The sequence below is a fragment of the Buceros rhinoceros genome, unplaced genomic scaffold, assembly GCF_000710305.1.
Source record: "Buceros rhinoceros silvestris isolate BGI_N320 unplaced genomic scaffold, ASM71030v1 scaffold12351, whole genome shotgun sequence".
Classification (NCBI taxonomy): domain Eukaryota; kingdom Metazoa; phylum Chordata; class Aves; order Bucerotiformes; family Bucerotidae; genus Buceros; species Buceros rhinoceros.
In genome coordinates, this window is record NW_010392569.1 from 1 (window position 1) to 11,761 (window position 11,761).

General features: G+C 46.6%; 1 protein-coding gene across 1 annotated transcript in view; it reads left to right on the forward strand.

The window, feature by feature from the left end:
• Positions 1-3,884: 3,884 nt before the first annotated feature.
• The window catches only part of GMPS (guanine monphosphate synthase), a gene marked incomplete at its 5' end in the record, with an annotated part of 19,870 nt that continues 11,993 nt past the window's right edge, over positions 3,885-11,761 (forward strand). The window contains 6 exons of the mRNA XM_010144541.1: positions 3,885-4,066; positions 7,514-7,628; positions 9,155-9,252; positions 9,789-9,892; positions 11,199-11,392; positions 11,675-11,750. Coding sequence (XP_010142843.1) covers positions 3,885-4,066; positions 7,514-7,628; positions 9,155-9,252; positions 9,789-9,892; positions 11,199-11,392; positions 11,675-11,750 — 769 coding nt within the window. The remainder of the gene's footprint in view (positions 4,067-7,513; positions 7,629-9,154; positions 9,253-9,788; positions 9,893-11,198; positions 11,393-11,674; positions 11,751-11,761) is intronic.

Sequence of the window (11,761 nt, forward strand, 5' to 3'; positions counted from 1 at the left end):
TCGGGGTGCTGCTGCTCCCTCAGCATCTCCCCTGTCCAGTCTGTAGCGACAGGGCAGGAAAAGCACTATGTGTGTTGGCGTGGCTCTTGTACGGCCAGGTGACGAAAGGAGTCGCGTGCCTTTACGAAGTCTTTTACTTGATAATGGAACTTAGGCACCAAAGCCCTGCAAGTTGTCTCAAGTCTCTCATGTAGAAGGATAAAAGCCTCGTTCGTGCCTTTTTATCTAGTTCACAAGAAAATGTGACTCCGAGGGGGTTTCTGGAAGTGCTGGGTTGGTCCCTGCTCAAGTTCTTTGACGTACTTTTTCCTGACCACGGACACAACCTCCCTCGCTGGCCGGGGCTGCTCCTGAGGGCTCCGCTTCTCTGGGGTGGTTGCACCCGGAGCACACCTCACCTCTCCATGCTCAGCTCGTTGTGACCCGTGCTCTGGCAGGGAGCGGTTGTAGGAGCTCACAAAGCGGTTTTCGCGGGGGGCAGGTCATGGGAAATCCGTGGGAGACTCCTGTAAATTAAAGTGTGACTGAGGTAACGGGCTGGGGGCTCTGCTGTCAGGCTTGGGGATTGCCGCAGTTTGAAGGAGTTACTTTCCTGTTATACTTTGAAAAAATATGAGTAAGAGTTCTTATACCTGCTTAATTTTAATACCACAGGGAAACAATTAAACTCTAGTAAAACCTGTGCTGTCTTGAAAATGCCAGATCAAGGCTCCTGGTTGAGGCTTGTTCTTAGCTGTTAGTGCGGGTGAAAGCTGAGAGCTCGGACCGAGGAGCTGCTGCTGCTTCTTGGTACTCCAGAACATGACCATTCTGTATGTTAATGTGGTTTATAAATGGCATTAACGAAAACCCTGCCAGCGTGTGGGGGTGTGAGGTGCGGAAAATTTCCCTGATTCTGCAGAAGTGCTGTGAGGAACCTGCAAACTTAGGTTAAAGCACCAGGCAGGTACTCCAAGGAGTCAGATACGTGGTGTCCTTAGCTGGTCAGGCAAGCCTGATGGCAGGTCCCCAACCATGGCCCATCGTTTTTTGGGCACAAAAAGCCCAGCAGCAGTAGAAGCTTTTTTCCTTTCGGTGTTCCCAAGCTGTGGAGCTGAACTGGTGGCTCATGGCTGACCCATGCAGCAGTAGCGCGGTTGGAGGGGGCGGTATGGTTCAGGTGACGCTTGGGACCTTGGTGCCTGGTCTTGGGTCTGCGACACAGCCAGCAAAGGGTAGTGTAGAGGGTTTGGATAGTGTCACCGCTGTATTTGTTTCACCAGTTGAGAGCACAGTAGGAATCCTTCGCGTATGACGTGCTTTTCAGTGTGACTTGTGATTCAAACTAGCTGTATGTAGACGTTTTCCCCATTTTTCTCTTGGCATACACACGTTCCATTCTGGTTTTAATCCCCTCCCGCGACATCAGAACGGTGGAGGCTGCTGTCTGCTCTGAACTGCCTTGGGCGGCTGGCAAAGCAGCTGCCACAGATGTTCTTGGAAGGGGCAAGTTCTCTAGGATTTTGTGAAAGCAGAGCAGGAGGAGACAAGGAACTCTCATTATACCCCTCCTGGAGGGAAAAAGAGCTTTTATTAGAAACTGGAGAATCCCCACCAGGAGGAGGTGCTGGCTCCGTAAACCTGTGGGCTGCCTGGTCTCCTTTTCATCCTCTTCCTGGTGTGCCCACAGTACACACATGCATGAGCTGAACTGCCATGTGGGCTGCACCTCAACAGCATCTGGGCCTTTTTTATTTTATTGATTAAAGTTCCCCTTGTTAAATTTGGGTTTGGAATCTCCAGCCTTGGAACAGTGCCTTTAAATAAATAGAGCCAGGTCCTGTCCTGCCCTTCTCCTTCCGCTTTTCCCAAGAGTTTTACAGTAGCACTTCAGCTGGGCTCTTCAGAGCTGCACCTCCTCGCAGTTCTGTAGTGGCTGGTGGCACCTCCCGGGATGGGGCTCGCTGGTCCCTGTGCTGGGGGTGTGCCGCAAGGCTGCCTGCGGAAGGAAAGGACAGCGAGCAGTGCCTGGGTAGTGCTGGGAGGAAACCTTTCAGCCTGTAGTTTGCCCTACGCCCACATCTAAAGGAGCAGTGAGTTATTAGGCCACCTGTGGAATGATTTTTATTTTATTTTTTTTGCTGAGGTGCGTGTTTCCTTGCTCACCTTACATACTCCCTATAAAGAGATCTGTGGGGCTATAGGGATGCAGTGCTTTTACTGGAGTCTAGCCCGAATGTCCTTAGCATCATCTGAGAAAAACCCTGTGCTACAGTTAGACACTGGCGTTTGAGATTTGGGGAGGGTATTGATGAGCTCCCAGCGAAACTTGGGCCACAAGCTGTTACTTGAAGCCTTAAGCAGCTGTCTTCCAGGGCCGTGAAAACGGTCAGTGAATAACTCTAAGCTGATGCAGTTATCTGTCAGTGTTCTTCCCACCGCTGTGCAAAATTCTGCTCAACTTCGCAGCAGTGAAGCAGCAGGGCTTTCTCGGGAGCCCAGCGCTCACATCTGGGTGACTGCAGTGTGGAGGTTTATCTGGCTCCTTCTTGGGGTGAACAGGGGTGTATCAGGGTCCTGCTTGTGCTGAGGAGAACTAAGGAAGGGGCGGGTTGACTGGAGCAACAGACCTACTTAACGCTGCCTTATGCAACTTTTCTCAAACCACTCCCAGTGGGACTCTTGAGCTCATCTGGTTTTCACGCACATGCCCAGATGGTTCTGGGGACCTCTCTCCATCAGGCCAGGGGCTGTGAAGGGGTGATGTTTGCTGCTGAGGTCTGCTCTGCTCCAACACGTGCCCTTTTTGTTGCCTAACCCAAGACTAACCCCCTGTCATTAAGTGTTCCCTGTCCAGCACACTCAGCTACCAGCTGAAGGAGAGACAGAAGCAACTGACTCCAACCTGCATTTAGGCTTCTCAGAGATTTAGCACTATTTTTTCCGTTTATGCCCTTTAGTTTAGATAAAACCTGTTCCAGCCACATTGGCAAGGAAACAGTGTAAGCTTTAACTTAAAGGGAAGAACGCCCCCAGAGTAAGCAAGTTCTTCAAGCAGCAGAAATTTTGCTGCATGAATTTCTTGGTGTCTTACAGGGTGGTTGTGCTCACAGTCCTCCTCAAAGATCCTGCTGTAAGGACACTTCCATGGAATAGCTGCCTCTTCTCACAGATTCTTTAAAAAGAAGAAGCAGCTTGTCCTTGTGTTTTCTAGCCCTCTTCCAGATTTAGCTGAAATTGGCCAAACAATCCAAGCGTGATGGGGTCAGAGAGAACCATGTGCAATCTGCTTGAGTGCTGCATTCAAAGTTGGATTTTTTAAAAAAAAAAAAATTTAGCAGAGACATTTGTTCTCAATTTCTCCTTTTTATCCTCTTCAGGAAGTAATGTCGAGTGGAAGTTCAGCGTTTTGAGACAGTGTGATGGGGAAAAACATTTTCTGTCCCGCTCTCTGCTCTCCTGTGTTGCTGCAGAAAAGGGCACGTGCCGTTAGTTACCTGAGGGTGTGCTGGGTTTTGTGTGGAACTGCGGAATGGCAGGGGCTGGAGCGGTGAACAGGGTGTGTGATTTCTCCTTCATGGAAGGCTCTGCCTTCATTAGCATTTTTTTGTCCTAATTCATACCGTGTTTGGGGATGGGGTGTCCTGTTTGTGAGGCTGCTTGGGATGGCTGTATGGTGTTAACACACGGCCCCTTCCTCTTGCCAGTGCATTGACTGGTCCTTACAAACTGGAGGACTTTTTAATCTCAAAGTTTCTCTGCTCATCTTTTATCATTTCAATCACAAATGAGCATTTTGGCAACCATAGCGAGCCTTACAGATGTTAGTTGTTTAAGATATCTGGCTTAAAGCCGGTGGTCTGCAGTATGTCACCATAAACCGCTGACATGAGCGATGTTTGCAGCCAGAGAACGCCGGAGGAGAGCTCAAGGATGGGCAGCACCACTACGAGGGAGCCGTCGTCATACTGGATGCCGGAGCGCAGTACGGGAAAGTCATAGACCGTCGGGTGCGCGAGCTCTTCGTCCAGTCTGAGATCTTCCCGCTGGAGACGCCAGCCTTCGCCATCAGAGAACAAGGCTTTCGGTAGGTCGCTGCCAGCCATCCTCTGCTTGTTCTCTCCTCTGGGTCTGGCGGTGTCTGTGGGTGTCGTTACCGGCAGTGGTAATTGCCTAGGGTTTGTGAGCGATAACTTCCATTGTAATGATGTTAATGATTGTGGCTTGAGCTTATCCACAGAAACACCCTGGTTTTGCTGCGGACGCTTATATTGTATATTTGCTCCTTAATGCCTTAGTGTCGCTTTGATAATTTCCATTTGTAAGTATAATTTAAGAGGTTGCTTTTTAAATATGTATCTGCAAAGATCTGGGTGATCTTGCTGTTTTACCTGTTGAGCCAGGGTAGCTATTACTCCAACAAGTCTTGTGAGTTTCTAAAAATGATTTTCGTAGTTTAATTTAAAAAAAAAAAAAAACTTGGACACTGAAGGTATTGTGGTAAATCCTGCCAAGCTGTTTCTGGGAAGCAACTAAAAAAACCAAACTGAAACTACCACTCATTGTTTGCAGCAAGAAAAGCTCTCACAGTTGTTTAGTACATTGTATGTTTCTTTTTCTTGTTTTATTAGCCTGACCAGGGTGTGCCTGTCCTGGTAGGGTTGAAATAAATACCCTGAAGTCTGCAAGTCACCAGAGAGTTTGTCAGTTTGGTACAATCCGGAAACAGGGTGCGCGTGTGCTTCTCTGTGCCGACAAGAGAGCAGATCAGGCAGTGCTTTGCTGCAGAATTGCATTTTTCCGATCAATGATAATTAGTGAACCAGTAAACAGGATATTTTAGTAAGTCAAACAGGAGCTTATTGATCTCTTCTGAGAACACAGAGAGCAGAAAACCCAGGAACTGCTGGAGCTTTCAGGTTGCTTTTGGGTGAAGAGTTTCTCTTTCAGAAGCGTTCTAAAAAATGCCTTCTCGTGTCAGAGCTTGTTTATAATTCTCCACCAACAAAATCTTTAAAAGAAGGACATGAGTGGTTTAAAAAGAATTCCTGCATCTCCTGTGTGTTGGACTTGAGGTGTGGGTCATAATACTAACGATGTTTCATCTCGGACCGGTGCCGGTTGATGCAGGTTTGTGTGGGAAGAGACTTTCCTCCTCTCTTTTCACAGCTGACGGTTCCTCAGAGCCTCGTGTTTCAACCTGTTGGACTTGTCATTCTAAATACTTGCTGTCTAAACTCTGGCAAACCCTCTTTGTTCTACAGGTCACTTCTCAAGGCTAGATAGTTGTTTCAGGTTGTTGGTCACCCGTGTTGGCCAACAAGCTGTGTGTCCACAGTCTCATCCAGAAAAGCTCAACAAATGCTGATGCTAGCCATTGGGCACCTTTATCCAGTGACCACTGTGGAAACAAGTTTGTGGTTTTACTGCAAGATTTTGATACACATTTCCCATGTCATGGTTTTGCGTTGCAGCTCGTGCTGCACTTTGGTCCACACTGAGGTTTGAGGCGAGCAGCAAGATCCCATGTTTTGCTAAATTATATTTATATATTGTGTTTAACCCCCCAGCTCCTCAGTTGCCATAGTTTCAGAACAATCTCTATTGACAAGATTTGTCTAAATGTGACATGGACATTAGTGGTTCCACCAGATCCTGGTCCTGGGCTGAGGAGGTGCCACAGTTGGGGGCTCCACTGGCATTAGACTGAACTCTGGTGCTGCCCGAGCTCTGGCGCGAGTCCTGAGGTTGGGGTATCAATGCATGCATTCTACTCTGGTTGTTCTGGGGTGGTTCCTGATGGGCCTTTAATCGACTGCCCTTGCCAAAGCTAGGTCAGGCTGTTTGGGAAGTGGTCTAAGGTAAACCAGAAAAAGGCACATTCATCCCAGCTCAAGCAGCGATGTGAGGAATGACATGGTGTTGCAGTAGAACTTCCAAAATCTCCATCCCCTGCCAGCTGAGAAGATGCAGATTCCTCTCTCATCCTCAGCTCCTAACTTTTCTCTTTAATCCCTGGGCACATTGGATAACCCTCCTACATTCTGTGGGATTTTAACTCATATGGAAAACCAGCAGAAGCTTAAGGCTCTGCGTTTTGAGTGGGACAGTGTTATATCTATTTTGACTTCTTGTAAGAACGTTCAGTTTGTAGGTGTGGCTGTATTTCCTTTAGTTAATATTTAATAGTGTTCTGTACACACAGCACTTAAATGCTTCTGTGTGCGGAGTTCAGAAGCCACCAGGCACTGAGCTTTCAGTCTCATTCTAGCAGCATTGGCGTTCAGGAGATCCCTCACGTCTCTGGGCGGAACAGAAGTGCCTGTACGTGTGCAGCAGGTACTAGTTGTCAAGGCTGTTCAGCGTAAAACTAACCTCTGGCAGCTGTGTGCATAGTCCAGAGCCCACTTGTGTAGATCCTGACATACCAAGAGATAAATGTTGCCTCTTCCAACTTGCCAGCCGCTGTCCCTTGGCTCTGAGAGGTGCCCCTTGCCTCGTCCCAGTCGAGAGGTGGAGAAGGGCTGCAGGGAGATCCTGCCCTGCACCAGTGGGAGCAGGTACCTTGTGTGACTGCAGCTGAGAGGTGCCGTTTGCTATGAGGGCTTGTTACTATCTGATTATTCATGCTGGTGGTACAGATGTTGTAAGCCCAATGTACTGCCCATTTCTGCTGCTTAAAGATACACAAATTCTATTTAGTCCATACTTGCATGACAAACAAACACTCTAAATGATGCTGGCAGAGAGCTTTATCAGATGTGTTTAATCCCACCTGTGCAACTTCTCTCCTGGCCCATCCGGCGTTTCTTGCTCTGAATAACAAATTTGATGTTCTCTGTGAAACAAACAGTGCGTGAGTCCAAGGTCTGGTACATCCATCTTCGATCCTGGGCTGGGCTGGAAGGCATTGCCCAACTGGCCAGTGCTTCTGAACTTCATGGTCTTGCAGTCAACATGGTTTGCAGAAGCTCTCTTTTCCCCTTTGAAAGGATTTTATTTTCTGTTACAGCATGACATGAGCTTCAAACCATACATGCCTGCACATGCCACACTTTTAGTTCCCAACCTGTAGCTAATGCAGTCCCCCTTCCCAGTCGGGGTGAATTAAGGGATGTTTTCTCAGCAGCTCTAGAAATTTAGGAGTCTTTTTTGTATGCAGCTCCCCTCGAGATGGCACCGACATCTTGAAGTGTGTATATATGTCTGTCTTAATACTCTGCATTTGATCCTAGCTACCTCACGTCTCTTGTAGGTGACACTTGGCTGTGAGGAATTTGAAGTACAGTCACTTTAAATGATGGTTTGTGTTTGACTGTGTTTATTCTGCTGAAATACCTCTCTGATCAGTGGCTGGTTTTGACAGTAGCATAGCAAAGTTGAGCTATAGGTCAGGGTATCTGTGTTAAAATTTGTTTGAGAATATATAGAGTTCAAAGAGTACCATGAGCCAATGTCAGTGTTTAAAGCAAATAATGAGATTTAATGTGAACAATGTATTTGAGTTAGTGTTTCCTCTATCGTTTGTCTTCAGAGCTATCATTATATCTGGAGGACCAAACTCTGTGTATGCAGAAGACGCGCCATGGTTCGACCCAGCGATATTCACCATAGGAAAACCGGTTCTTGGAATCTGCTATGGCATGCAGGTGCTGTTGGGAGATATCCTTGTCTACAGCCCTCTTCTGGGCCTCGTTTCTGATCCTAACTGAAGAAAAACCGCTAGAGGACCTGTTTCAAGCAGGAGCAGTGTGCCGCCTGTGCAGAGATACCACTGAAGTCCTAACTGCGGCACTGGGCGGGTTCTTCTCCTGGTGTGGCCGTGTCAATAGCACAAGTGGTTTGCCTTTGCTTAAGTGCTGTGAATCGAGTTCCATGTCACAGCAAGTACAACCTGCAGTCATTAACTATTTCTCTCTAGTTGGCACAGGAAAATGTGCCCCTCTTGGAAACAAGTGACAGTTTTTCCCTTCAGTTTTCAAGCATGGAGTGTTTAACCCCTCCCTCCCACGAAAAGCTCCATTACCTGAGGACTGAGTGGTGATCCTACAGGGATCCAATAGATCCAAGCTGAGTGAGGAAATGAACTTCCAAGGAGACAAGGGGTGGATTAGATGTGTGTTTTCTGCTTGTGCATCTTGTGTTTTTCCAGAGCTAGTGAGTTACGAGGCCTTCCTCAGGGATGCTGAATACTGGCTAGAAAACTCCTTTAGAAAAGCTGGTAATTACAGAAACAATGTTGGCACTCCCTGTTCTAAAGGGAAATGTGACACACATTAAAAAGTGTCTTAAAATGCCCAGAAACCCACGTTAGCTAGCCCCAAGCAGCAGGGCTCCTTAAGGGTGCCTTTTCAGAGCTGAACTGAGCGCGTGTTAACGCACTGCTGCTTCGTTAGAGGAGATTGAAATCAGTCAAGTGCAGGAAACAGAATATCAAACTGGGTCCGAAATGAAGCCTTAAATCTCCGAAAATTAAAGCAGTTGGAAGGTGAAACTCCTAAGAAATATCTTTTAAATTGCCAGCTATATGTGCAAGAAAAACCAAAATCTTTGTTTTGAGACTTCTGAAATCTGAAATGCCAATACCCAACTCCAAACGACAAGGTGAGGTTTTAGACAGAAAAAACTGGTTGAGAATTGTACCGCTCTGATAGAGCGAGAATTGTTCACAGTCGCAAAAGCAACCCTCAGGGAATAGTCTCCAGTTTTTGACTGACTCTCCAGAGCTGAGGAGAAATTAAAGCCTGTCTGAGGGCCCTTCAAGGACAGGTAGTTTAGGGCTCAGCTCAGCAGCGTGACTGTTTGTAGGCTGACTGGCCTCAGATGCTCGCTGATGTGCAGAGCAGCCGTTCTAAGTGCCAGTAGCTGTGCGCTGCTGGGTGCCCCTGGCTGGCAAATCTCTGCCTATTGTCTGCTGTGGATTTCCACCGGGGCTGTGTGTGGCAGCAGTCCCCAGCTCTGCTGACAGAGGGGAACGAGCCCAGTGCAGAACAATGCTTGATTTTGAAGAGAATGCTTACAATTTTGCAAAATGATATGTTAAATGAGTGTAATGATGAAAACCTAGGCTGGTGCCTACTGGAGGGCTAGAGCTGTCCCAGGCACAGGCAGGCTGAGGGATAAAGTGGTGCTTGATCGTGTGGTGCTTTTTCATGTATTATTTTTGCTTTGGCAGATGATGAATAAGGTATTTGGAGGCACGGTGCACAAGAAGAGTGTTAGAGAAGATGGGGTGTTCAGCATTACTCTGGATAACACGTGTTCGCTCTTCAGGTACACAGATGTTTTAAGTCATCAAAACAATATTTGAAATACCAGTCTGGAAAACTGGAATTTTACTAACTTATCCCTGTAGGGCTAGTGCAGAACTTTATACCCTGCCTAAAGTCTGAGGTGCCCAGATTGTCCTGAAGACACTTAGTTTTGAGCAAGAAAACTTTACTTCATTGAAGTAAAAAGCAGGACTCCCAAGTATCCTGGTTGCCTGTAGATGGCTTGCCGTGTCAAAGCGGGTACTTCAAATTGGTGTGTTTATTTAAAAAACGAGAAAAACCCAAACAATACGCATCTAAATTAATGAAATTACCTCTTGCATGAAAGATGTATTGTACAAGAATGTCGGCAGCTTCCAGCAGAGGCAGCCCAGGGCTGGAGATGACTTTCTGGGAAGGAAACCTGCCCATACTTCAGCTGGGCCCGGACAATCGGGATGTCTGTCTGTTGGGATCTCTCAGGGCTTTTCTTGGAAACGCAGCTAGTTGGGTCTCTGTTCTGTTTGTAATCAGTGCTAGGTTTTTGTCTTTGTTTAGGGGCCTTCAGAAGGAAGAGCTTGTGCTCCTCACTCATGGAGACAGTGTGGATAAAGTGGCTGATGGATTCAAAGTGGTTGCACAGTCTGGGAACATCATAGCAGGTATTTATTGTATTCTGAAGTTGAAATAGGGTTTATTGAAGGAAAGGCTTATGACAAAAAGAAGTTAGAACCAAATAGGACCAGCGCACCTCTGTTACTTAGCTGGTAAATAAGTGAATTGTTTTTAACAATGTCTGGTGTGTGTGTCTTGCTGTCCTGATAATAGAGACATGGAAATGAATGGTCCAGTTTTTAAACTGGGGTTTAAGGAGAACGTAGCTTTCGGGTACCATAAACTGCAAAAATCAAGTGTGCATGTATTGTTTCTCTTTGAAATAAATTATTGTGTGCCCTTAAGGCAGGGGAGAGGAAGATGAGTCCTGTGGTGTGCAGTGTAAGCAGGGTTTGGTTTTTGCACTGTAATAGTGCAAGTCAAATGCTGTTTAATTATTAAAGCTTGATTAACTTGTTATTGTATTTAATATGATTGTGTGAGTGTTCAGCTGAGCAAAAATGATGCTGGTCCTGATGGTGTTTCGAACATCACATGCATAATAGGCTGTCACAAAAAATGCAGGGCCTTAGAGTTTGGTTTTTGAAAGCTGCTGAATTATCAATGCTGAACAAACAGCTGCTTCGAGTCTCTTGCCTGGGAGGCGGGAGACCTGCCAACGTCTTGAGTTTGTGGAGCCACGGAGTAAGATCTCAGAGGACTCACCTGCTTTATTTTAAATCTTTCATTAAAAAAAACAAACAAACCCCAAAAACCTCTGAAGTGACTGCTCTTAAATCAGGCAGGTGACTCCTGACCTTTTAAAAGATTTAGGGATGTCCTGTTACAGGAAGGTTCTTTCCGAATGACTGTGGAGATTAGATGGAGCGTTTCTCCGCTGTTGTTTTAATTCCAGTCTGCCCAACGCGAGCTCGGAGCAAGGCGCAGCTTTGTGGCCTGCTCAGCGTGACCCTCCCGTGATGGTGGCGAAGGCGTGTGGTGCCCTGCCCCTGCAGGGACGCCTCTATGGCTCGACCAGCACAGCCCTTTTAACTGGGCGCAGCTGGGTTGATGTGGTTTGGTTGCAGGGTTGTGTGGGGAGGAAAAAATTTCGTGTAACGGATTTCCTAAATTCACAGTAGTTTTCCTGAGATGTCTGAGTGTTTTCCTGGGTTTCTGGGGGATCATGTGTTCTAGATATGTGGCAGTACCCTTGTTCCTAATCTTAACCAGAATCTGTAGCTTTGATTGGTAATTTGTGCCAAAATGAGGCAGAATAAACTACTCAAAGTGCACGCTTGACTTCCCTGGGTATGCATTTCACTTCCAGTTTGTTTCTTTTTCTTTTGTCATGCTCATTTTGCACTAATGAAGGCATAGCAAATGAATCCAAAAAGCTGTACGGTGCGCAGTTCCACCCTGAGGTTAGCCTCACGGTGAACGGCAAAATGATCCTGAAGAATTTTCTGTATGATATCGCGGGATGCAGTGGAACCTTTACAGTGGAAAACCGAGAACTTCAGTGCATCCAGGACATCAAAGAGAAAGTGGGCTCATCAAAAGTGCTGGTGAGTAGATTGAATTGAAGCTGAAAGATGGTTTGCAAAAGCCTGGCAGAAAAGCCTGATGCAGTTCTTTGGGTTAATTTGAAAAATGCAGAATTGTCGTGATTTGGGCAATACATTAAACAGCTTTACAAAGTTTGCACAATTGTTTGGCTCTTCGTTTTCTTCCAAATCACTGGCCACAAGTCTGTTCTCATCATCGGATGTATCTGAATTAGTTGGTAACTTTCCCTGTAGATAGCTGACCAGATTTTGGTTGTTTTTTCTTTTTTCCCTCACTCTTAGGTTTTGCTTAGTGGCGGCGTGGACTCAACGGTGTGTACTGCTCTGCTGAAACGAGCTTTAAAACGAGATCAGGTCATAGCTGTACAC